The sequence below is a fragment of the Phyllostomus hastatus genome, unplaced genomic scaffold (genome assembly GCF_019186645.2).
Source record: "Phyllostomus hastatus isolate PE091 unplaced genomic scaffold, TTU_PhHast_1.1 phas_contig_34, whole genome shotgun sequence".
NCBI classification, from domain to species: domain Eukaryota; kingdom Metazoa; phylum Chordata; class Mammalia; order Chiroptera; family Phyllostomidae; genus Phyllostomus; species Phyllostomus hastatus.
The window spans coordinates 62,618,437-62,644,604 of record NW_025333857.1 but is presented as its reverse complement, the minus strand read 5'-3'; the positions used below and the strand labels follow the sequence as shown (position 1 = coordinate 62,644,604).

The 26,168-nt window shown below is 47.4% G+C and overlaps 1 protein-coding gene across 1 annotated transcript in view; it reads right to left on the bottom strand.

Moving 5' to 3' along the window:
• PAPPA (pappalysin 1) overlaps positions 1 to 26,168 on the bottom strand; it is a 224,305-nt gene that overhangs the window by 178,130 nt on the left and 20,007 nt on the right. The window contains exon 2 of the mRNA XM_045840799.1: positions 12,857 to 13,919. Within this exon, the coding sequence (XP_045696755.1) occupies positions 12,857 to 13,919 (1,063 nt within the window). The remainder of the gene's footprint in view (positions 1 to 12,856; positions 13,920 to 26,168) is intronic.

Below are 26,168 nucleotides of genomic sequence, written 5' to 3'. Positions count from 1 at the left end.
ACATCATGTGATAATACTAACAAAACCTACCACTTGGGGAATTTACCCCACATTGGAGCTGTTGATGCCCTTCCTCAATATCATTTCTTTGAAACTTTACAAAAGCCCTGTGTATGAGCTATGGCTATCTCCAATTTTCAGGGGGAGAAACCAGGGCTCAGTGAGATGACATCATTTTTTTCAAAGTGCCTCCTTCCACTCCTAGGTGTCAGAGGTGAGATACAGCCCCAGTGTGTTGGCTGCTGCAGACCACACCCTTCCCCATTATCTCTTCTCTTATGACACGTGTCACAATAGAAAGGGTGCTGAATGTGATTGGAGGACCCTCGATGAAGGTCAGTGAGATATTAGTGAGGTTTTCACATGAAAAATAAACACTGATGGAACGTTGGACCAAGGAAAATGGCAGGAGCTCTAGGACGCCGAGAGACACTGCGGCTTCTTAGACACTGGCCCTGTGGTGTGGTTGCAGAGCTGGGGACATGAGAGCAGCTTGGAAGATGAGGGTGTAGGGGTCAGACAGGGCCACATCAGCAAGGCTTTTGTACACAGGCTACGGAGGATGGGGCAGCCTAGAAGCCCTAAGCAGACCGTGGCAGATGTTATGGAAGCTAGAAATGATCTGGTTCATGTTTTCCAAAGGGCTTTCTTTCCTTCCTGGGGGAATGTGGAAGATGGTCTAAAGGAGAGAAGTGGAGAGGAAGGCATTGGCAGTGGCTTGTGGGAATATTCTGAGAATATCTAAGTAGGAGAGGTATTTATGTATGAGGAACACTTCAATGCTGAGTCAGGGTGGGAGGGAGAGGAGGTGAAATGATGGATCGGGGTTCTGACTTGGTCCACTGGGTATTTCTTCTTTGTCATTCTCGGATTCTATACATCAGGGCCTCCATTCTCCCGCTGCTGTCCTAAACTCTTGGCCCAGAAGGAGAGTGCCACCTGGGGCTGTGCCCTCTGCTGAGTCACTGGAAGCTTTACTCAGTAAAATCACTGGTCTGTGGCTCACTGCTGGCTAGGACCACGATGAGACCAGGAGATGGTGGCATTGAGAATCCTGAGGACTTGGGTGGGACGAGAGGAAGGTGCTGATTCACAGGTGCAGGCTGGCCCAGTGGAGAGGTTCTCAGACCTTTGGACCATTTTTAAAAAATGAGGTGGAAGTAGCAATTTTTAACTTTGACAAATAAATAAAGCGTTTGAAGAGGACCTCCCCAACACCGTTCATGATGTCTCTCATGTAATAAAATGAAAGAGTAGTACTCCAAAGGAAAGAATAAAATTATCACAGAATAAAGGACAGTAATTTAAAATGATTATCTTTTACTGGGAACTACTAGGAACTACGTAACTCCTATTTTGCTCATTTGCTTTTTTGAAAGTGGTGGCTGGGGCAGAAGGCAAAGTGTCAGAACACCTGGTTCCTGGCAAGCTCAGTTACCCTCACTTGGTGAACATGACTCATCCATGAAGGCTCAGACTCAGAAGTTACTCTGACCCCTAACAAGTCAAGAACCCATTCTCTGTGTTTCCTCAGCACCTTGAACTTCTCCATAAAGTGATTATTCAACTCGCTACTTACCTCCCTGCAAGAAATTCCATGAGGGCAGAATCATACCTACCTTGTGAAATGTTCATTGTTGTACCCCTAGCACCTATCACTGTGCCTGCACATAGTAGGTACACATACACATACACACTGTGGAATGGCCAGTCACTTCCCAAGATCTTTGCCTGGAGTACATAATCTCTATTTTGATAGTTCCAGGGTTTCAGAATTTACCTATTTCCCAAGAATTCACTAAACAAGAAGAATACCTGATAAGTAAGAAGCAGCAGCATTTTGAAGGGGGGTTGGTGTGTTAAAAGTACGAGAACAGTAACGTGACTATCACGTCAAATGATCACTTTCACAACAGTTCCAGGGCCCACAGCTGTCTTTTCCCACCACCTCACTTTCTTCTTGGAAGATCAAAACCACAGCTGATAAACAATACAACTGACCATGTTGAACAGAATATACACACAGCTCACCAAATACACCAACATACACACAGCCCCCAAACCAGCCCTGTGGTTTGTCTTGCACTCGAAGCACAATTAAATAAAGACAAATCACCTCTATTTCATAAGTTGTAGCAGCCACAATGTTCTAGGTACAGGCGGTATTTCATTAGACTGTGTCGTTTGGCTCTAATTTTTAGCCATGAAAACCATAGAACTGATGTGAAGAGTGACTTGAACAATATTATGTTTGGAAAGAATAGAGCAAGAATTACAACATCATCACTAAGATGTGTTAATGTGGCAACTTCTAGACTTTAGAGTGCACTGTGGCCCCATGCAAATCACCAAATGACCTGAAGTTAGCATTATACAGTCGTTACAGTACATGACCTCTCTGGATGACCTGAAACAAGTCTAGTAACTTCCCCAAATGTGGGTTTCTCCTGGGGTTAAAAAAGAGATAGCTCTCAAAGGGTCTTGTGACAATCAAGAGTTCAAGTATGGGGAAATAATGCTGGGAAAAGCATGACATTGTATGTCTGGCTGTCAAAAGTAGAATTAAATTCGAATTGATTTTTGGAAAGATGCCACATGGAGGGCCTGAAGGCCCAGAATAAATGAAGTCGCAGACACGCAGACTGCCCAAGGGGAGGCACCCTCACTAGGCTACTGCTGGGACGTGAGTAGTTCGAGGAAGATTTTCTTTTAACTTGTCATAGAGTATAGTTGTTCCTTTCTTGCTACTCTGAATTCTCAGACTTCCATTAAGAAGTAGAGGCTTGTAAATACTTAGAAGACAAGATTATCTCTTATTTCCCTGGATGTCCCCAGTGTCTAGCATGATTTTTACCTTTTCAATATTAACCTCCCCATGTATAATGTAGCCCCAGTCCCCACAAGCCTGGAACCAGGATTATAGTGTTTGATTTGAAAATGTCTGAACAGGAACAGATCTTGGGAATATTGAACCCCAATCCTCCCATTTGTAAGATGAAGAATTTGGAGTAAAAGAAGGGACCTACTCAATGCTGGCTGGGAAGTTCCTGGAAAGTTTGGCCAAGCCACAGGCACACTGTACTTCTGCACCATGAATCCTCATGGGAAAGAGCTCTCTCCTGTGTCTCCCCTCCACTCTCTATTAGATGCTGAGATGTTTCAGGCTTTTTGGAGTTACAGCCGCCACTGTCCTCCATGGCCATAAAAATAGTTCAGTAGTCAGAAGTCAAGCTCAAGGCTAAGAACTGCGGCTGGCTGTCTGAACTCACGAAAGGCTGCCACCACCAACATGAGAAGCCTGAAATGGAGACAGTAATCCCCTCACCCTCCACCCTTCGCCCCCCAGACCCTCTGAGCACCTAAAATGGGGTAAAAAGAAAGAAAAGCAGACATGTCAGGAGAGAGACAGAAAATGCTCCTCCTCCATAAAACCAGAGAAATGGAAGCCTGTTCAACTTATGCCAACAAAGCCATGAGCAATCCCCACTGCAGTTCCCACACTGGGGTGGTGCTGTCAGAAAGTGAGAATGGAGGTGTGGACACGTCCCCTCTCAGGAGGGGGAACGGCAGCCAGCTGTGAGTTTTGAAGACACAAGCTGAGCCGTGATCAATGTGTGGGAAATGTGGTTCCTGAGAACTGAAGATACTGCTGTCTGCCCTCTCCACCCTCCCACACACACCCCTGCCCCCCTGCTGCTCGGTTCCCAACCTGGAAGGGTGTCTGGCCGAGTGCAGAGGCTGTCATGAGTGGTCAGTGTCATCAGTGGATGCAGAAAGGAAAATGGGAGTGCTGACGCTGCCAAACCCAGGGCGGAAAAAACCCAACTGCCTCCCGCTGAGGCCCTCGAAAGGGCACTGAGTGTGTTCCCATCTGTCCAGGGAACTACAGATGGAAATACACATCTAGGAAGGGGGTCAGAAGGGGAGCAACCACAGATCCCAGCAAGTTGGGGGCCCCCCTGGAGTGTCCTCAAGAAAGGGTTCCAACTTGCATCAGTAAACTCTGAGAGACAGAGTGCGCTGCAACAAAGCTCCACCTCTCACACTGCTTTGGGTGGTCCCACCCTTCCCTAGACTGTGCGTGAATCACCTGAGACCCCAGCCATGACTTTGCTTTGAGTTGGAAAGGCATTAACTTAGGGTGGTGCGCTGCTTATCTCATGAGAAAATGGATACATTAGCATTTAATATGTGCCAAGCTTTGGAGGTAAAGAAACTCTTTTGAAAATGGCATTTACAGGACCCACAGTGAAAGGGCCCTCAGTGGCCGAGAGTGATTAGGTTGTCTCCAACTCCCATGCTGGTCCCGAGGTTCCAGTGAGGGGCTCAGGATCAAGGGCGGCTGGGAATGAAGAGACATGCATGCAAGAGGTCAGGAGATTTCCTGGAGATGGAAAATCCCCACACAAACCACCACTGTTATTTGGAGAGCACACTAAGTGTCCGGCGCTGCTCTGAAGGGCTGACTGTATTTTATTTCGCTGAATCCTCTAAACCCCCAAATGTGTTACTCTGCCCCCAGTTTTCTTTTACAGAGGAGGCAACCGAGTCTTTGATAAAAGGAAGAGACTTGTTCAAGGTCACAGAAATGTTAAGGGGTTTGTCTGAAATATGCTCTGTCTCCAAAACTAGAAGTCTCATGTATTTGCTAGACTACGCATCCTCCGCTGCTTCTCCCAGGTCGTGGTTTTGAGCTCCTTATCAACCTCACCTGTAGGGGCTATGAGCCCTTCTTCCCTTGCTCTCCATTCTCCCCTCTATTCTGCTCTCAAACACCAGAGTCACATGTGTACCGGGGTCACAGATGGGACCCGTGAGTAAAGGGGACTTTGTTCAGAAGATAAGCATGAGGGAAACCCAGACTGAATCCGAGACAGTGAGACCACATGTACAAGTGGCCGGAATGTGTGGTGCTTCGATCAGGCGGGTACATGGGCTAGAGATGATCAAAAAATCTCGGGACTCAACCAAATTGGAACTTCCACCCATTATAACCAACCCCAACGTGGCCTGGCATTCTTTCATGTGGAAACATGTCCCCTAACACAGTGAGACATTTGGGTCATTTTCAAGATAAATGAGTATGTAAGCTCCATGAGTTTGATATAAGTTATGTGATCTTTATTGAAAAACGCCAATTCTGGGGATAGTGCTTAAAAAAATAGTGAGTATTTTAGGAATGAAAGTAACCTGAGTAAATAGCCTCAGTGTGTGTACTGGTTCCATTTGTGTGTGTAGTGGCTTCTTTGTGAGGATGCCGGAGGTGTCTTCAAAAAACAATGCTGACGGGGAGGAATCTGTGTGTGGGATCTAGAAAGGAGGGCACTTTTTTTAGCACCTACTATGTGTCAGACACTGTGCCAGGTGCTTCACACAGAGGACGCCATTTAAGTTTCCTGACATGTCCCGGGAGAGCTGTTCCCACCCAGTTTTTACAAATGAAAAACCAGCAACTCGTTGAGAAACGGGCCAAGGTGAGACAGCGAATGAAGAGTGGAAGCAGGATTCAGACCCTGGTCCGCCTCTAACATGCATCATTTTCCCACTACATCAGGCCTGACTCCTATTATTGCTCCAGTGAATATTAGTCACGTTAAATAAACTCTGATATTCTGACTATATAAAATTCCAAGCAATTTCTCTTACGTGATTACTGGAAAAGAATGAAAACAGTTGCCGGACAAATAACAATGCCCTCTTTCATGTGCACACCGGTTAACTCTTCCCAGAACTCTTTCTGGGGTATCATTCTATGGGACCCTCAAGGCAACTGTGGGATGCAGGCGGTTAGATATTATTTTTCCCTTTTGATAGATGAGGAAATGGAAGCACAGGGAGATTAAAAGACTTGCCCAAGATTGCATAGCGAAGAAGCTGCCGAGCCAGGACTAGAATCGATTTCCCCTGAATTCTTTCATTCTGTGGCAGTCTGATCCTTGGGGCTCTGCAACTTGGGGAACAAACTGGCGCGTCTACCTGCAGGAAGTCCGTCCCCATACCTTCCCTCCTCAGTCCCCTTGCTCTCACCCTCTTCTTTTCCATCATTACAGAGCCAACTAAATGCTGGAAGACTGTTTGTATACCTTCTCCACCAGAAAATCTTTCCTAATTTCTCCAAACCACAGTGAGCCTGTGTTTTCTCAGAGCACACGTAAGTCTTATCATCTGTGCGGTTCATTTGGAAATTAATCATCTGCCTCCTTGCCATCTCTTGAATGACTGTAACAAAAGGTCATTAAACCACAGCTTACAAGCACCTTCAGGACGGAGATTACATCTTGGATCCCCAGGGCACTTATCACACTGCCTTGTTTATTAAAGTGTCTTAACAAATGTATGGATGTTGGGTAAGAACATGACCATACTAAATAGAATTTTTCCATGTTTCCAGTTGCCAGCTTCTAAGACACTGAGGCAATGTAGGGGGGCTGAAATACCTCAGGACTAGGGGATGAGGCTACAGGTCTTGCTCTCAGCTTGGCTGCATTCTCGCTGTGAGGCCTAGGTCAGCGCTGCCCCTCTTGGATGTTCAGTCTCCTACAGCAAAGGGGCTGGACCTTCCACTCCGAGAATCCCTGATTGCGTGCGGCTTGTCCAGATTTGGAAAAAACTTGGGAGAAGGAAGTGTATGCTCCATGCAATCATCACAGAAAAAAAGTGAGACCCCAGGGAGCAAAGACAAACCTTGAATGACCTCTGGTAAAGGGGATGGGGAGAGGCAGAGGGTGACAACAGCTACCAGCAGGTCAAGGAGGCTGCCACAAGGCTTATTGTACCCTTTCCTAAGACTTTCAGCAATATCAGCTTTGGTCTAATATAACAACAACAACAACAACATGGTCACAGGGAATGCCCTTACCACATTAAAAGTAATAATAATAAAGAGAAGACAAGATGTTTCCCTGTAAGCCAACAGCATTTAAGAGAAGCCTCTTTTTTCCTATCTGTCCTGTTCCACATGGATAGATCTTTATGGAGAAAGGTGAAGTTCACCTACTGGTGCCAGAGCTCGCAGACTGGAGAGTTCCAAACAGAAACTTGGTGGGTTTGTTGTAATATCCTCCTGCAGTGGGATGCATGCAGCCCAAAGTGTCAACTGCCTCTGGGCTTCCTGCTACTAAGGGTTTCTATTCACATCCAGGCATTCCATTTGATTCATAAAAAGGCATGTGAAATGCATTCTAACTTGTTTGTAGACATTTCTACTGGCTGCAGACAAAGCTATGCCAACCTGACTCATTTCCACCATAGCAGATGATGCCAAGGCTCTTCGGAATGTCTTTTTCTAACTGACCGGTCTGGTAGAAGGACTAGTACTGCTCACACAGACTGCTCCTCCTGGCCGACACTGTGCCACTTTCACACCAGTGGCCGCCATGGCTCGTCTGCTTGCCTGCCTCATCCACTAGATGCTGAGCTCCGGAAGGACAGGAACTGGGTGGGCACCCTGGGAGCGTTCGACAAATATTTATTGACAGAAGAAAAGAAGCAAGAAAGGGAGAGAGAAAGAAAGGAATAAGAAGGGAAGACAATGAAGGAAGAAAGGAAGTAAAGAAGAAAAGAAGGAAATAAAGTAAGGGAAAGAGGCAAGGAGGAAGAACTTTGCCTGATAGTAGAGTTTTCCATGAGGTAAACTGTACCCTGCTCTGCTTATGGTCTGGGTGCCAGCCACACTGGATGCCTCCTTATTCTCCCAGTCCTTCCTCACCCAGCTCCTCCCCTCCCCCTTGTTGATGGTGTACCTTCTGCATGGGCTGGCCTTCTCAGTGCTCTGGACATGTTCTGTTTGCTCATCCACATCCACTCCCCAGTCCTCTCCAACCTGCTCTGTGTTATTGCGCAGCCGGCCTCTTTGGGCCACAGAAACAGGTCTCTCCGCCTTGTGATTCCCAGTTTGGTTCCCCAATGGAAAGCACTGGCAGGAGACAGAAGGCAGAGGCCAATGGTGTGTAGAACTGACTCTTCTGACTCCCTTCTGACCAGGGTGCTGTCCGCTGGCTACTCCTCTCTCATGAGAGTCACAGCTGCGGCCAGAAATCCCTTTCCACACAGCCACTCTATTTGGGCTCCATAACCACTTCCTCCGCTTGACCCTACAGGCCCAAGATGGAAATAGCTCCCCACTGTAGCTGACCCTGGCCTTGCTGTTGTTCTAAACCCTGCAGGAACTGTTGTAAATAGCCCCTCCTTCAAAACAGCCGCCCCAACTCTCCTTAACTATTCTGTTTGAATGTGCCTGCCATCTGTTCCCTGCCAGGCCTCTGGCTGATACAGACTGTGCCTCTACCTCTCAATGTGCCGCCTGTGCACTGGTGCCTATTCAAATCATGTCTGCGCCAGCCAACATGCCTTGTTTTCCCTAGACAAAAGAAATCTCTGTTTCTGAGGTCTCCTGCCCCACTGTTTGTCATTAAAACCACAGGTCAGAGTTTCTTATGTTTGCATATGACTCTCCTGTGAAAGTGGAAGCCCGTCAATGGTGAGGAACGTGTCCCGCTCATTGCCACACCCGAGAGACGTGCAGAGAGGCCAGCAGATATCGACATGCCCAATAAATGCCTGTTTAGAGGATAGAAATAGTCATCCTTTGGTTCCCTAAAATAATTTGGAATGAGGTATAAGCAAAAAGTTTGGCTGTGTAGTACTCAAACCCAAGACCATCAAGGCCACCTTCTCCACCATTTTCCGTAATTGTGGCTACTGCCTCTCTGTGCATGCCTCAGGAGACAGGGAGCTCCCTCACCTGTAGGGAGTCACTCCCCTGGAACAACCGTCCTCACACAGGGTGCATTCTCTGTTATTCAGTTCAATGTGGACTCCTTTTCCAGAGGACATGCCCTCTGATACTTGAAGTACATGTATCATGGCCCTGTGGTCATGGCCTTGTGAGAACTTTCTCATCCAGGCCAACCATCTTCAAATGGTTATATGACACGGCTCCTGGCCATCGTATTGCCCCAGTCCCCTTCTGTGTGCTCATCATCAGCTGGCTGTCCTTATCATGGCCTCTTAATAAGGAAAAATTCACTGCCAATATAGCTCTGACAGTTCTGCAATGGCTCCAAGAAATTGAAGGCCATTATCCAGCTCTCTTCCAAACGCACTCCCGCAGCACTTCATCATCTCAAGCTCTTGGGGACAGTTGGGAAGAAGAGAGCAAGGACGGAAGTTGAGGGGCAGGTCTCTGTGGCCCGTGAGGATGTAGGGGCAGCACTGGGGGGCTGTGCATGGCAGACACCCAGGCTGCAGAGATCTAGAGCACCCTTAAGCTCAGTGTGACCACTGAGAGGCTGTGTGAACTTGGCCTCAGTTTCCTTCTCTGGATGGTAAGGGCTTTGGACCGGTGATCTCCGAGGATGGTATGAGGTCTGACACCTGACACCATTTTGATGTCTTCTGCAGCCCCAGATCCGGTAGGACTGGATGTTCTCCTGCAGCACAGGAGTGGTTGAGAACACGGACTAAGGGGACCCAAGGACTATTAGATAACAAATTAGCTTAAATGTTTTAAAAGAAATGGTTCTTCTCTGATGGAGTCTGCCCAGCTGCCCAGCTGTATTACTGGTAGATCTCACTTTACTCGAGGAAAGTGCTACATAATTTGTCAGGATGACGAATTTTCATCAGTGCTACTCAAAGGAGGCAATATACCAACTGTTTCCGCTAGTCTGTTGCACAGCAAGCACAAAAACAGGGAGTGAGCATTTAGAAACTTCTATAGAACTTGGATACTGCTTCACCACTCTTGTGGTATTCCATTTTTATCAATTCAGTTTTGCTGCATATTACAAAGGTATTGGTTCGCAACATATAGAAAAAAAAACCCCTGGTCTTTTACCATAGATGGAGAAGTAGTAATTTAAATATTATCTTTACTCATTGAGAGAGAGGGAGAGAATATCACTTTGGGTAAGAATTAAATCCAGCTCTTTATTAAACATTACCTAGATAATAATGTCACTCTAATTCTCACTGCTTCTATCACAGGTGTCTCTCTTCCTTCCTTCTTTCCCTCTGTCATTTCTTTCTCCCTCCTCTCCCTCCTTTTGTTAAAGTGACAAAGCAACTATTTCTCTACCAACTTCCACAGGTTTCTCTCTGCACACAGGAGAGCTGATCTGCCAGCATGCTCTCGCCCATGCCCATCCCCATCCAGAGACAACACGTTGCCCGGTGGGGCTCACCCAGGGCACATGACTTCCCCAGCCAGCAAGCAAACAGGCCCTGGTGTGAGTGGTCACAGCGCTGGCAATGGGTGGCCCACAGACACTCTGGGTGTGCAGTCCCATGACTTAGAAAAGAGGTCACCAGAGCCTGCCAGCTCTGCTTGCTGATGGTGAGGTGCCTGGGCCCTGGGGCCTGCGGCCCCTCCACACCAGCACAGCACACCTGCCACAAAGGCCAGTTGCCCTCGGTCCTGACCTAGTCATATGCAACAGTGTTCTCCCAAGGCTTTAGAAAAGACGTCCTGCCTGCCACTTCTGTCCTTTAACTCTGCCTCTTATTGTTCCTTAGACTTAAAAATACCCTCCTTCAGTGGGAGCTTTGACACCCATAGGCCTGGGTTCAAGTCCAAGCTCTCCATTGAGTAGCTGAGCGAACTTGGGTAAATCCCTTCCTTCATCATTCTGAATCTCGGATTCCCTTCAGCAAAAGAGGGCTCACCTTCCTGGCCCTTGGCAGATGCTAAATAAACATGCGTTACATGAATGAATGAATGAATGAATGAATGAATGAATGAACGAACGAACAAACAAACGAACAAACAAATGGGTGAATGACTTCTAGCTCCTTCTGGCCCTTCGTCCTCCTCCATGTCCACTCCACGTATGCACACTGGCAACTCCTGGGCATCTAGCTTAGCCAAGTACACACTGCATTAACCTTGGAAGACTTGCATTTGTGATTTAACTGAATGACTTTCCTGACCCATGACCTTGGCCAAATCATTTCACTCTTGAAGTTCCTCTATTTCCCTGTCCATCAAATGCAAATGCTAACCTCTGTCTTTTCTTCCGTGCCAAATCCTGTCAAAGCCCAAAGGAGAGTAGAGAGGAAAGGGCATCGTGACCTGGAAGGAACTGGCCACACACCAAGGCTTCTTCCCACTTGGGCTGCTCCTGTGACTAAGCCAAGGTGAGAGTCCAGGGGCCCGCCTGGTGCCAGGAGGCTGAGCTGACGTGCTTTCTGGCTTGCTGCCAGGCACGACATTCTCCTGCCAGCATCGTCATTCCTTTGCACATAGGTATTCTGTCTGTACATGGGAGGCCCTTGCTCTTTTGAGAGAGACGTAAAGAGAAGAGTCAGCAGAAAACCTGCAGAGGTCTGCAGATGTACTCGGCCTATCAGCAAGTCCAGGGTCCTGTGTGCTGGGCAGAATGGAAAAGTTCAGCATGAATCTGGGACATCCGGAAAGTGGATGTTGACTGCTTCCCTGGCTTGGAACGAGTTCTTCCCAGTTTCACATCAAATATAAATCACCTTTGGGTTTTTCTTTGTGGATCCTGGTTAGACTTGACAGCACAAGGCAGAGGCTAAGACGGGCATTAGACAGAAGGCCCTCCTTTCTACCCTCTTTTCAGCAGTACCCAAAGAAGTTCCTCTGCTTCTAGCATGCTCCTTTCTGCCCCAGCGCAGTTTCTGTCCTCCAAGTTGTACCTACTCCTTCCCTGAGACACTCACGCTGCAAGTCAGTTTCCTCTCTGCCATCTCCTAAGGCACCCCCTAAACACAGCACATGCTACCTTTCGTTACACAAATAATGCCAAGTCCGCTGGGTGAGAGTATATTTATTACCTGCTAGCCACTAAAAGAAAGACTATGCTTTACACAGGGGTGGGCAAAAGGAGGTTTATAGCTGTGAGGACATGAAACAGAATTTATTCTTGTATGATTTTAATCATAACCTGTGTGTCTTTATCCATACAAAGCACTGCAAACCCACTTTTGCCCACCCTTGGAGGCCGCCTCTCAATCCTCAGAGCATCTCAGCAAAGCGGGTACCATGATTATTCCCAGTTTACAGGTAAGGAAATAGCCTCCAAGAGGTTACATAGTGAGGAGATAGTATCACCGACACCTGAACCCAGGCTGTCTGACCTCAGGTAAGCACAATTTTACTTACACTGTCCAACAGACCACATGGCTCTGTCCACCACCATAGCCATTGGCCCCAGAAAGTTACTGTATACTTGAAATGTGGCTAGTGTGGCTTAAGAACTGGATTTTAAGTTTTACTTCATCTTAAGTAATTTTAATGTACCGTGTTTTTCAGACTATAAGATGCACTACCCACCCCCCCCGCCCCGCCCCACCATTTGGGAGGAATAATGGTTGTTAATGCTGCTGTTGAGTTCCGTTTACATTTACATTGGTGAAATACTATGCTATTTGTGTTATTCAATATTCTACCACATTTTGTGCTTCAACATTTTTTCCCTATTTTCCACCTTTAAAACCTAGGTGCGTCTTATAGTTCGAAAAAAATAGGGTCAATAGTCACAGGGGGCTAGAGATGATGCATTGGATAGCACAACTCTAACTCACTCTACCACCTACAATTCAACAGCTATTGGTACTCAGCTTATACCATCCAATTTAAAGTCCAAGCTCTTTGAGAAGACAGGGCTCTGGATTTTCCTTCTTATTTCAGAGTAGGCAGTCAATAAATATTTCTGTAATGGGCTACACTCAGTATGGTCCCCTCGATCACCTGTGTAACAGCTTGGTGTCTGTCACAAAGGTCCTGTGTAAACTGGAAAGTTTCTGTGACCCGTATGGGCCTCAGGGGACTTGCCTGTGAAATGTGGGGAAAGCTCAGCTCTGAATTGGGCAGTATCTGCCCTGCAGGTCTTACCTGTATGGAGAGTCTGGATCAAAGCAGGTCTTGGTGACGTTGGTGATCTCAGGGTTGCAGCACTCTCCACCATCAAAGTTGAACCGTTCGTAGTTACAGTCCATGTCACACACCCCGTTCTGCGGCTTCCTCACGGAGGCGGGGTGGCGCAGGGAGCGGCAGTCCCCGCCATCGTGGCCAGTCAGCGTGTGGTTGCACTCTGGGTCACAGGTCTCATCCCCAATCTTGCCGATGTCGCAGTTGGCCAGAATGAGGCGCTGACGCAGAGAGGAATTGTTCACCTCCAGGACCTCCAGCTCCCAGGAGATGTTGTAGTGCTGGAAGGCCTCGGCCAGCTGCTGGTGCTGGAGGTCGATCTGCTGGTGGCTCACCGTGGGGTTCTCATGGTTGTCATCGTGAAGGTTGACCACGCGGTAGCGCACCACCTTGGGCCAGCGGAACCGTGGGAGCTGGTTGTAGCTGGCGATGACTTCTGCATTGTCACACAATGTCTGCCCGCACAGAGGGGGCTCCAAACTTGTGTCCAGCAGGAAGCTGTGGGCACCGTTGAATTCCACCTGGGGGATGTTGCCATCCTTCGTGGGGGACCAGGCGCGCTTTACATTCTCCCAGTTCTCCTGGAGGAGGAGCTGAGGTAGAGGAGGGTGGAGGCCATGGGTTTCCATGTCCAGCAGCACCTCCCGCTGAGTCCTGGCCACCTTCCAAAGACTGAAGCGTTCAATGTAGCCCCGGTAGTTGTGGTTCAGGGTGCTGCCCCCCAACATGAGCACTTTACACTTCTGGGTCATTGGGCTGAATATGCCACCCACTTGCTCCCCAGAGGTTGCCACCTGGGCCCCGTTCACATAGAGCTTCATCAGCCGCCCATCGTAGGTGGCAGCTAGGAATACCCACTGGCCTGGGAGGTAGCTTTGGTGGGCATTGATGGTTGTCACTTGCCGGGCCCGGTCTGTCTTCAAGGAGAAAAAGTAGCGTGGGTCTCTGTTGCCTTGGTCACTGACGGTGTGAATGCCCACGACCCATCCTCGGTCACGTGAGGTATAAGAACACTTGTCATACAGCCCTATGTGGCCCCAAAAAAGAAAGATGAGTAAATAAAGGAGGAAAATAAAGGGGGAGTAAGTTATTTCTTCCTGATAAAATTTGTACCAGGATGTTCTAGACCAATGGCCTTCAAACTGTGCTCTCTTGGATCTGGGCAGTTACTATAGGAGCCTCTGGGACAACCCCTAGGACAAGGCTAGGGCGAGAGAAACTGCGAGGACAAACAAGTTGGGCTTGAGGGGTTCTCACTGCAACTGGAACTCAGTTTCCAGTTTTTATTGGTTTTGCAAATGGACCATATAAAAGAGATAATTTTGTTTGAAGAACTTGAGCTAAAGAAAACAAGAACAACGATACCAATAATGATAATTCAGACCTGAAAACCCTTGATTTTGCAAAGCTGTTAGATGGGGAAGAGGACTTTCTAATTAAGAGGCTATTTTAAGTGTGAAATGACATAGGAGGCAAGAGGAGAAACCGAGGGTGATGATGATAATAGAGGATGTTCACTGAGTAGGATAGCTCCTGCTATGGTCACTGTCACCTGGAGTGTGCATCAGACGTTAGCTGTCATCACGTGCTCAGTGGTGGTGAATTGTCGGGAAAGTCGGCCTAAAGAAGTGGGGACAAGGAAACCTACTGCTTCTATCTCAAATAGGAGTTCTGGCTAGCCCTGAGATTTATTCCCAAAGAAAGGGAAGAATGCTTAATATCTGAGCTTGAAAGGTTTTTAGAGATCACCACTTTCGACTCCTTCACTTGACAGGTCAGAGTGTTGAGACCCAGAGAATGGAAGGCATTTGTCAGGTTACACAGTCAGTGACACATTTCCTGAGATCCAATTTAGCTTGTTTTTCTCTAAACTAAAGCTAATATTGAAAAAAAAGCAGCCTCTTAACACAAGCAGATGTCGGAGACTCCTACATAATAGTTAATAATTAGAAGTAAAATCTGCCAAGCCTCCAGGGAAGGTCAAGCACTGTCCTAAGGTCTATGTATGCATGAACTCACTTAATCTATAGAATACTCTCAAGGTGGTGATCTTAAGGTAACAGAGGAGGAAATGGAAATTGAAGAAAGTAAAGAGATAAGTTTAAGTTCAACTTTGGTATGTGGATCCTGGATCCATCAGGCCCTGGAAGTCACTGTCATTTTCACTAACTCTACAGCATCTCTGTCTCCAAAAATGCCACCAGGGATCTGGACCACACCACCTGCCTGGGGATGTCATCACAAGCTTTAACTTGGGTGTTTGGGAATGTTTCAAGCCAGACATCTCTAGACTTACTCTCTGAACCCTAGCAAGTCACTTACCAGATTCTCTCTGGATCTAATCATCTTTACACTCACTAACCCCTATTCCCCAGCCTTTCTGGAATATACCCAGTGCCCTTGGCACAGAGAGGCTTTTGGATGGGGAAGAGGTCTTTCTAATGAAGAGTGTATTTCAAGTGTCAGATGATGCATGAGGCCAGGTGGGAGGAGAAAGACAGGGACACGAGAATGAATAAAAGAGGATCATTTGGATTTAGAAGGACAGTTCCTACTTTTAGCTAGAGAATTGCTGTGGTCACCATAACTTGAAGCATGCCTCCACCATTAGTGCTCATCAAACGAGCATGGAGACCTTCCAGAAAAAATCAATAGCAGAGGCCCATACAGTCCTTACTCCTCTGTGGGCACTGGAGCCTCAGAATTTGTGTAAATCTGTTAGCAGTTGATGTGGATGTCAGTTTTGGCATCAGGCATCTAAGTCCACCTACACCTCTCCTCCATTCCCTACTCAACCGTCCTATAGGAAATCACCAGAGTGTCCTCACAAGGTCACCCTACTCGCATAGGCTGAGCAACTTTGGTGAGGAACCAAGTATTTCTTCTGTGTCCTGGTTCTCCACCTGGTCAAGAAGAGGGCTGGAGGCAGATCCCCTCACATGCTTGGTCCAAGTCTGCTCTTCTGTGACCCTAAATTTCCCAGTGGCTCAAAACTGAAATCACAGCTTCTAAGAAGCTCTCCCTGGTCACCCTATAAGGAATGATCATCCTTTTCTCCGAACTCAGTTTACTTTTATGAAGCTGGACACTTGCTCTCTGGTTTTAGAATCATCTTCCCATACCCTCTCCCACCCCAGACTGGATGTTTTTTTGAGACTGATGACTCTGTCTGGGCCATCTGTACCCCGTCAGCAGCTTGCTTCATGCCTTGCCTACAGCAGCCACTTTTAGTGTCTCATGAATGAGCACATGAATGATTACTGGGAGAAGAGAAAAGGACAAACAGAATCAAAAGCAGTAATTTATGTCTGTGGCTCCAGGACAGAGAAAATCAGAAGACGGAGTGTGTTCTTGGTAGGGTAGAAAGAACAGGGTCTTTGGACTTGGGGTATTTCTGATGACAGTGATTACTAGCTGCATATCTGGGGCAAATCACTTCACCTCTGTGGATCTCAATTCCCTCGTCTGTACCTCTCTGTAAGTATGCCGTCATACTTTAAAGACATAGAAGGTGAACCATCCTTGGCATACAGTGGCTCTCCCAATGGAAGCTCATTTTTAAGAAGCTGGAAGGTCTGGGAGTGATGTCAAAGATGAAAAGGAGAAAATGACAAGAGGGAAAACACAGAAAGGCCAGAGAGAGAAAGTACCCTGAGGGCATCTTGACCAATGCACCAAGAGCAGGTAGGACGAAGGCTCAAAAAAGCTCCAGTCCTCCTCCCATCCACTGGCAAAACCTACTTAGAAATCATAAATTCCCATGGGCTTAGCTGCTAGTAGGAGACTTGCACTTGATCCCTCCACAGCCAAGGTTCTGACTCCAGATTTGGGAGAAGTTACCCCACTTTGGGAAACAAGGAGAGCAATGGCTCCTGGAGCCCCACTTTTGTGTCCCCCACTCCACCTCTAAATTCACCTTCTCCTCTTCCCCTGGCTAACCCCCACCCCCTACACTTCAACAGAAAATTCCTCTAATGAGGAAATTAACATCTGAAACTAGATCCCATCTCCCTCTTTTTCTCTCTCTGCAGGTTTTTATTTTGCCAGGGGCTCTAGGTCCCTGGTTTTCTTGTTGCCTTTGGAAGGTGGCTGGCAGGGTTAGCAAGGTAAAATGTTTACACATCTGTAGGGTGCCCTCAGTTCAGAACCTTCCTGGGGCTTGGGACCCTGGCTCAGGGCACCTCTGTCTGCAGTTGAGAGCTGAAGGAAATAGTGAGAAGAGGCCAGACCCTGCAACACTGAGCACACTTGAGTGGAAGACTTCAAGATGGCTTAGCCCCAGGAGGCAGGGGAAGGGCAAAGAGAGGGTTTGCAGTGGAACCAAGAGGAAACACATTAAGGGCAATGAGAACCTTGAAGCAGCGACTCCAGAAGTTCAGAGGAAAATATTTACCTGGAGTGTAAGTGGCGAAGGGAAAAAAATCGCTGACTTCAATAGGGACGGGGTGGGGGATATAATGGTAATGGAAACTTATTTCTGTATGAAAATAACCTCATCAGCAGTAGTGAAATTTCAGGGGCTGGAAAGGAGATGCTGTGTATCCCTAGCCCCGAGCCAGGGGTCTGGACCCAGAGATCTGGCCTCAGCTAGCTGGGTGAACTTGTTGGGGACACTCTGCAGAGCCTTGTTTCCTTCCTCTGGAAAAGGTGGGGTTTGGGCTAAAGGATCCCCCACTGCAGTTTCAGAGCTCTTTTGTTCACTGCTAGAATAGTTCCTTATAAACAGACGTAGTCAAAACTGTGTGTCGATTGGAGTCGAATGCCTCGTGTCATTCCTGATTCCTGCGTGCTTTGGTCCCCTCTCCTGCAAACATGGAACAGTGTTCTCTGGAGGACACGGGTGTACCCCCAACACCTCCACCACATCGTCTGTCCCCAAGGCTCCCCAGGAAGATAGAGATGTAGTGAGAGAAATTGTGAGAACCAGTCTGAAGCCGGCACCATCTGTGTGGTATCACAGGTTGATCCCAGGGGACGTGTGCCCACCTGGCGAGATGGAAGCCTCCGGCAATCCCGCACACACCCACATCTAATTAGCGCCAGCCTGCCTCCAGGCTGTAATCACGTGCAAGCACACAGTGAGGGTGGGGGACAGTCTGTTCTTCCAGGCCCACTGCACGGATGGAGAGGTGGAGGCGCAGACCAGGTAGGGGACTCGCCCTGGGGCTCATGGCAATCCCTGGGCACTCCAACCCTGGTCAGCTGGCCTGAGGAGGCTTGCCATGAAAAGGGCTTTGTATCCCCACCAAGAAGCTTGATGTTCATTGTCATTTCCCCTTTTTCTTTTCACCAACCCCTGAAACCTCACCCAGAGGTGAAGAGCACCTATGAAAAAGGTGAGTCCAATGGCAGAAGGCTTGGGGGCATCTCCCAAAACCTTGGCCAAGGCTGGACTGGGAGAACCCTCTGGGGTTTGGGGGTCACCCTCTAAAGGATCACTTGAAAGCTACTACCCTAGGGCAGCTTTGTCTGACCACTGCATTCCTCCCCAGGCACAGACAAATCTTCCTCTCATACGTAACATCATACTCCTCCCTGTCTGAGAACTCACCACTTCTGTAATTACTCATCCAAAGTCTTATGCGTCTACTCGGTTCATTTTGAAATGCCCAGCATCTAGCACAGAGCCTGGTACCTTGTAGGTACACCATAGAGCTTGTTATTAAAAGTAAAAGATAAAGGAAGGGAGGGTGGGAAGGAGAGATTCCTCTCTATTGCTGGCTTCCTTGAAGAGCATAGTACCCTCTATTTAAAACTCTCTGAGCACCGTGTGCCCCACAGTAACTCTCTCACTTAATTGTCACAACAAAGCTATCAGCACTGCCCCCTTTTCAGAGAAAACTGAGGCTCAGGAAGGGGAAGAGGCTTATCCACGACAACACAACTTGGAACACAGGCCCATAGGATTCCTAGGCTCAGGTTCTTAATCACGTCATTGCACTAAGTGCCAAGTGTGGGCTGTCTGAAGGCACGGCCCCCTCCAAAAATATTTCTGTTAAGTCCCACAGCGCCAACACAAGCAAGCTGAATTGAACTGCAAGCCAGGAGGCGGCCGTCCATGCCATTCTGCTGCTGGGGCCCGAAACACTGACTAAGAATCAGTGGTTCTTTAGGACTAGTGCTTGATCTGCTCTACTTGGCTCACCCCACTTCACAGGGACCCAAGACTGTGCTGGACCAGTTGTCTACGTGGGGGTTAGGGAGGCCTCCCGGGGCTTGTCCTACACTCTGGACTCTCATCACTGGCCCCCTTGCCTGTGGGCGTCTGAGCCAGGTTTGCCCCACCTCACAGGCCTATACTGAAATGTTCTTTTTTTTTCCAAGGCTGCTGTCACACTCTCGGCTGCCTCCCATCTTTCTGCCCGTGTGTGTTATGGGCTCAGCTGTGTCTTCCCCAAATTCCTGCGTTGAAGTCCTATCCCCTTATACCTCAGAATGTGACCTTATTTGGAGACAGAGTCTTTACAGAGGTAATCAAGCTAAAATGGATCCCTGGGGTGGGCTGGGCCCTAATCCATTATGATTGGTGTCCTGAGAAGAAGAGGACATTAGGCACAAACACACACCGAAGAAAGACCACACGGAGACCTGAGAAGAAACCAGCCCTGTGGACACCAGATCTCAGACGCCTAGCTGGGAGAATTGTGAGAAAGTAAATTTCTGTTGTTTCATCTACCCGATCTGTAGTACTTTGTTACGGTAATCCTCGGAAACTGCAACACCAGTCATTCAACAAGTTTTCTCAGCTTCCCCACAAAAACTTCCCTAAGACCTATCCCATCTTGCAGTGCTTTGTGCCCAGATCAGAATCTTTGTCTGGTTATGCTCCATCGCTTCAGTTTGCTCAGTTTCTGTTGGGAGCAGAGCCACGTGTATCCGGAAGATGCAGAAAGTGCTGTGTGCGGTCACCATGCACAGGAAAGAGTCCTCATGAGGGAGTGGTCCTACTGGGATTCAGCTCCAAGGTGCATTTCTGAAGCCCCTGCTGTCTGCTGAGCAGGGAGATAGCTGCTTCCGTGCCAAGGTATCTCCCAGCACCCTAACAGCAACCTTGTATAATAGGTACTATTTACAGAGGATAAAACTTGACAATCAGATAGGGGAGGTCACCTGCCCAAGGTCACACAGCACTAAACAGTAGGAAAGACTGGAATTCGAGACTCCTGATTTCAAGTTCAGCTCCCCCACAGAGAGGTGGGGCCTCAAGCTATGCCTCCATCCTGTGTTTTTCTTCCTAAAATATTTTCCCGGGATGGATGGGTTAACCCCACACAGAATTAGCTCTGATAACATTTGACTTCCTTCCACCACTGTCTAGGGAGGACAACTAGCAAAAAATGACAATTTATATCAAGTTTATATTATTATTTGTTTTCTGTCGTTGGGAAAGTGGAGGTGGGAGGAGTGAAAACTCTACCTGCGTCATTTCTGCCTGTGACAAAGTAGCATTTTCACATAATGATAATAATAATGAACATTTGCTGAGGGACTCAATGTAGCAGTCTCGCTACTAAGTAAGCACAGACATCCTAGTAGTGCCCATAGGACCCAGTGAAATGGGTTTTCCTGATATTCCTTTGACAGGGAAGGAAACTGAGATGTAGAGAAATTAAGTGAATCCCCTCCACCGACCCCGCCCGAGGATCCCAGCTAGAGAGTGGTGCCATCACAGCCAGACTGATCCTAAGCCAGAGTTCTCCTCCAGATGCTTTTCTTCAATGGGAATAACTCTCAGCTCAAGGTCAAGGTTCTTTGCCCCAGCTCTGACACTACTCTGCTGTGTGTCACTAGGAAAGCAGTTTCCCCCTCTGTGCTCCCTCGTCTCCCCACCTATGAGTTGGGAGAGTTACATCGACAGCCACAGATATCCCGTCATCTCAGACTCCCTGTGGCTCTGAGACCCCAGGTCCTTCAGCCATCCCAGCCTTGGTCCCCTCTGTGGGAGATCTCAGGTCATGGAAGAAGGGGAGGAGGGAAAGGAAGGCAGTTTCAGGCCCTCCAATTTAAGGGTGTCTACTAGCTGTGGGACATCTGCCAGGAAAATAAAAGCAAAGGTGAGAGGATGTGGGGATGCAAGGGGGGAATTTAGGTCAACAATATGGTTTCTTTCAGGAGACTAAAATATATAAAAGCTAAAGGTTGGAGCTGGTCCCATATTTGTTTTGTTTTGTTTTATTTTCCCTTCCGTGATTTAATGGCTGATATCAAAGCTACAGAAGAATGCTTGAGAGAGCAATCCTATGGAAAGCTTTTATCTGTCCAGAGGATAGTGATTAAAACAGACAGATTCGGGTTAAGTGTACCCATGTCCCTGCATTTGCTTCAGTCGGGGGCGGACCACCAAAATGACCCTGGAGGACTTGGAAGCCCCAGGCATGCAGAGAGGGGCAGGGATGGCACTGAGACAGGTACCTCAGTGCCTGAGGGGCCGATCCTCCGCATCCCCATCCCTCCAGGCCCACCTTGACTCAGAGGATTGATCTTAGGTTCAGTGGAAGGAGGAGGCTTGAAATATGTCACACCTGGCTGGAGGCTTCTCCCAAACTATACTGAGTATTGGACACCCTGCCTCCTGGTGTAAGAAAGGTGGAGGCATCAAAAGTGACCCTTTGGAGCAATCCACAAGGTCAAGATGAGCTCAGCTGTCTTCTACGTGTTTGCCATGCAAGTCAATACATGTGCCTGGGTTTCCCAATGCGGGACTGTGTGGAGCAAGAGAAAGTCTCTACGGTGGCAGGTATGTCTGTTCTCTGCCTGTATTCTTTTTCCCTGTTGGGAGCCATTATCTGAGATTCCCCTGACTGTATGAGTCTGCTTAGTGTTTTTACTAGCTGTGTGACCTTAGATGCGTTCATTCAACTCTCTGAGCCTCAGTTCTCCCACTTGTACACCAGGGATTAAAAGTCTTGCCCTGTGAGCTTCATTGATTGTTTTTCAGAGAGAACAGAGATAAAGGCATGCATATTTCCTTGTAAACTATTTCAGGCTAGCCAGATGTAAGGCAAGATCGACAAGAGTATGCCCAAGGGTTCCTAGAACCCACACGCTTTATTAATACACAGACCTATGTGGTGCGTTTAGAGGGCTCAGGGTTCACCTGCTTCCTGCTGGCTCTTGACTCTCCAGCCTGCTTTCTTTGCCTCTATGTCAGCAGGCTGTGTGGACAGAGAAAGCTCAGGGTCTTACAGATCAACAAATATGCCTTCAAATGCTGGCTCTACCATTCACTAGCTATGTGACTTGGAAAGTCGAGGCACCTTTCCTAGTATTAGTCTTTACATCTCTAAAATGGAGATGATACTACCTACTTCTGATGGCTTTAGGGAGGACTAATGAGATAATGAATGTACCCGGACTTGACACATGGTCACTGGCAAGGTAACAAGTGTTAAGCATGTGTACTATGGAGTCTGATCTGTTGAAAGCCCCGCTCTGCCACTTGTTAGCAACGTAGCTTTGGGCAAAATCCCTTCACGTCCCTGATAGTTTCCTCACCTGGGAATTGATAAATGCTAGCTACACAATATTAATCATAAATGTCTGTTGCTTTGTCTCAGAATTAGAACCCATTGTTTTTAGCTTCTTTTGTGCTGTTAAACTTTACCCTTCCTGACTTCCCTTGAAATACAGACGTGTTCCCTGCTCTCTTTTTCACATTGTCAACGAAATTGGTGCACATAAACTTAAAAAAAGAAAAGTGGGAGGAGGAGAGGAAGAAAAAGCCAAACATGAAAGAGGAGTGGGAGTAGGAGGGAAGGAGGAGGGGGCTGTTGTTTACTCTTCAGTGTTGCCATAGCACAAAGCTGACCCCTGTAGACTGGGTGTTGTTGATGCTGGAGCCGCTCCAGAGAAGACAGCCTACCTTTGGTCATTTTGATGATTTCAGAGCCCACAAGCTCTCTCCTCTCACTCATCAAGCCTCTGAGACAAGGATACCACTTCCCAGCAATTTTTGAGGACACCTGCTCTCCGCATTCTTCCCAGTAGCCTTGAACCCATACTCTTCATCATTCATGGAATCGGGCATTGTCAGGGCCGGAGGTTCCCTTAAAGGTCATCAGATCATCTCCTTCAACACTCAGCCTCCCGTTGGAATCACCAGTACCACATCTCAACCAGTGACGGTTCATGTTTCCAGAAGCAGAGAACAGCTTGCAGCCTGAAGAAGGCCTTTGCACCTATGGGCATTTCTCACTGCTCTCCTAGAGTGAACCCAAACTGCCTCCCTCTCCTTTCCACCCAGTGGTCCAGGATCTGATCTTAGGAACCCATGGAGTTACTCTGTGCCCTTTACCCCAGGAAAGCCCTGGAAATGTCTGAGGCTTTTGATAGAGTTATTCCTGCCTCTTCTATTTCCCAAATTAAAAAGTTCAAGTCCTGCCTGATGTATCCATTTATCCATTCACCAATTCATTCAACACTTGTTTATGGGACATCTATGTATCAGGTCCTAGCTGGATGTCCAGAATATGGACCAGACACAGGTTACATCCTCTGGTGAGAGACTTGCTATTTCCTAATTCTAGTGCCCGTCCTTCTGTTGATACAATGCATATACTATCTGAGTTGATATTATGCAGTTAGGAAGACCCATTCCTGCCATATCTGTCTCCTTAAAGTATCCCTAGGATCACTACTCTGTTCTACTGCCGTTCAGAGCCATGTGAACCTACTGAGAAAGAAACAGAGCCACCATTTATGGCATGCCATGCACAAGGCCAAAGAACTTCGTATGCACCATCTCTTTGAATTATTACAACTACTCTGAGGTAAGTTCTTTCAGTCCCATTTTATAGATGAAGAAACTGAGACTCAGGATGTTGCATTGACTTGGCAAAGGCCCTTTGATCTGTAATAACATAAATAGGGTTAGAACCCAACTCTCTGACTCTAAAGTCAAGTGTTCTACAAATGCCTTATGTTTCCTATGGATAAACAGAAGTGAAAAAATGTTTATTAGTTGAATATCTACTTACTCATATAGCCAATTTTTAAATCTTCCCCAAACTGATTATACACTGTATTGGTTATAACAATATAGGAAGCATTCTTAATTTTCCTTGGAGTTTTAAAGTGTACAAAGTATCTTAATTATTTCAGTTGCTTCTCCCAGAACTCTCTAAAGAAGGCAAAATAGAAATTATGATTCTGTTCACACATATGGGGAGAGTGAGTCCCCAAGAAGGTAAAGAGTACATGTCTGTTCACCATTTGGCATGTAGAGACTCTTTTGTAGGTGCCTAGAACATAAACACTCTATAAACTTTTGTTGGGTGGAGGTGGGATGGATGGAAGAATGGATGAATGAACAGATGGAAAAGAAAGAAGGAAGGAGGGAGGGAGGGAGGGGAGAAAAAGAAAGAAAGAAAGAGAGAAAGAGAAAAAAGAAAGCAAGCCCAAGGCTTATGAGGAAACTTGATGTGAGTAGATTTTGAATTTCTAAACCATCTTTATGATGGTGTAACAAAAGCCTCAACTTGGGGGCAGGAGTGGGCATCTTTGTGACACTGGATAAGCTCCTCATACATCTGGGCCCTCAGTTCCTCCATCTGTGTGTTGGGAGGTTAGCGTCAGTTGTCACTAGCATGGTTGCACCAAGTACTAAGCAACAAGGAGCCGGGGAAGCACAAGTGAGCAGAGTGCTAGCAGGACTGAGTTGTGTGACCTGAGGCAAGTTGCACCCTGTCTCTGGTCCCCTTTCTCATCTGTGAAAGGAACAGACTCCGGTGAAATAACTTCTAGGGACTTTTTTGAAAATGTAGGGAAAAGCTTGCTAAATTGGAGGTGATAAGCTATGAACTTTCTGCCTTGATTCATTGCTAATGTACTATTGATTCCGGGCAAATTCCTCTTCATCCAGGATCACAGCATGACTATCTTGAGCCCTGGCGACTTTTTCCTCCCCCCTAAATTATAATGATATTCTATGATTGCATTGCCATAAAGATATATGTAATCAGGAAGCTTGATTCATAGTATTATTATATTAACTTCTTCTAATTTTAAAAGAAAGCAAGCCATTTTTATGGACCCTTCAAAGTGCTGTGGACTTCAGGCACTGTGCCAACTCTGCCTAGTGGGTGAGCCACCTTTGGGTCCATCCCTGGACCTCAGATCCTCATCCATACAGTAGCCTCAGGAGGGGCACTGCGCACCTGTAGCTGACGCAGGGCATTCAGAGGGACGGGGAAGGTTCCCACATGGGTGAGCCAAGTGAAGTAAACTTCATAACTGACGCAGGCCCACAGCAAGGTATGTAACAACACACCCCAGACAGTGTGGGCTGAGCTCTGGAAACAAAAGCTCCTCTCTCGTGTGAGCCTGCCATCACCTCATCCTGGCCCACACAGCCAGGGTGAGCCTTTCAGGGAGAGAGATGACAAAGGGTGATAAGACAGGGATGCAGCCAGACAGGCAGATCCCTGCTTTGCAGGGCTGGTGCCATCCGGAATTACTCTCCCATGCAGGGCAGCGATGAGAGCTGATGCCTGCCGCGCGTTCACTGCGTACCGGGCACTGTGCTAAGCTCTCTGCAGGGATTAACTCCAGTAACTTCCACAATAATCCAAGCAGGAAGTATTGTCATTATCCCCATTTTACAGAGGAAACTGAAATTCAGAGAAGCCCAAATAAAGTGCCCGAGCCTGAGTAACTCGCTGGCCAGAGTCAGAGGGGGGATTCAAACACAAGCAATCAGACTCAAGAATTCATGTTTTTAACATCTACATTATGCTGCCCAGCCAGGGAAACTGACCACATCAGGCTGAGTGGTCAGTTTTAATTATAAATAAATAAAGCACGATAGAGTAAGTTCTAGCACAGGTATGAGCATAGCTACTTGATTCGCACAGGAAGGCTCAGGGAAGTTTTCCTGAATGAGTGACTCAATAACTGAGCCTTGCATGAGGAACAGGAATTTGGTGGGGAAAAGCAGGGCAAAGACTTTCTAGCAGAAAGTGAAGCATGCGCCAAGGCCAAGAGCTGTGACGCCTGCTTTCGCTGGAACTGAGGATACACAGAGTAATCAAGGGAAACGAAATAGCAAGGGCACCTGAGGCTAGATTGCTAAGGGCTGATATCTGAAGTTTATTCCATAGACAATAAGGACTCTTTGGTGGTTTTTCAGGAAGAGAATCCATGGGGTTGGAGATCATTAGCTAGGGATTTCATGATGTTCTAACTGATAGGGTCATGGAGCTAAAAGAACCGGGACCCATGTTTTAGGGCTCCCTGTCCAGTGATCATTGGCAATCTGCTATCATTCTGCCTTAAGTCT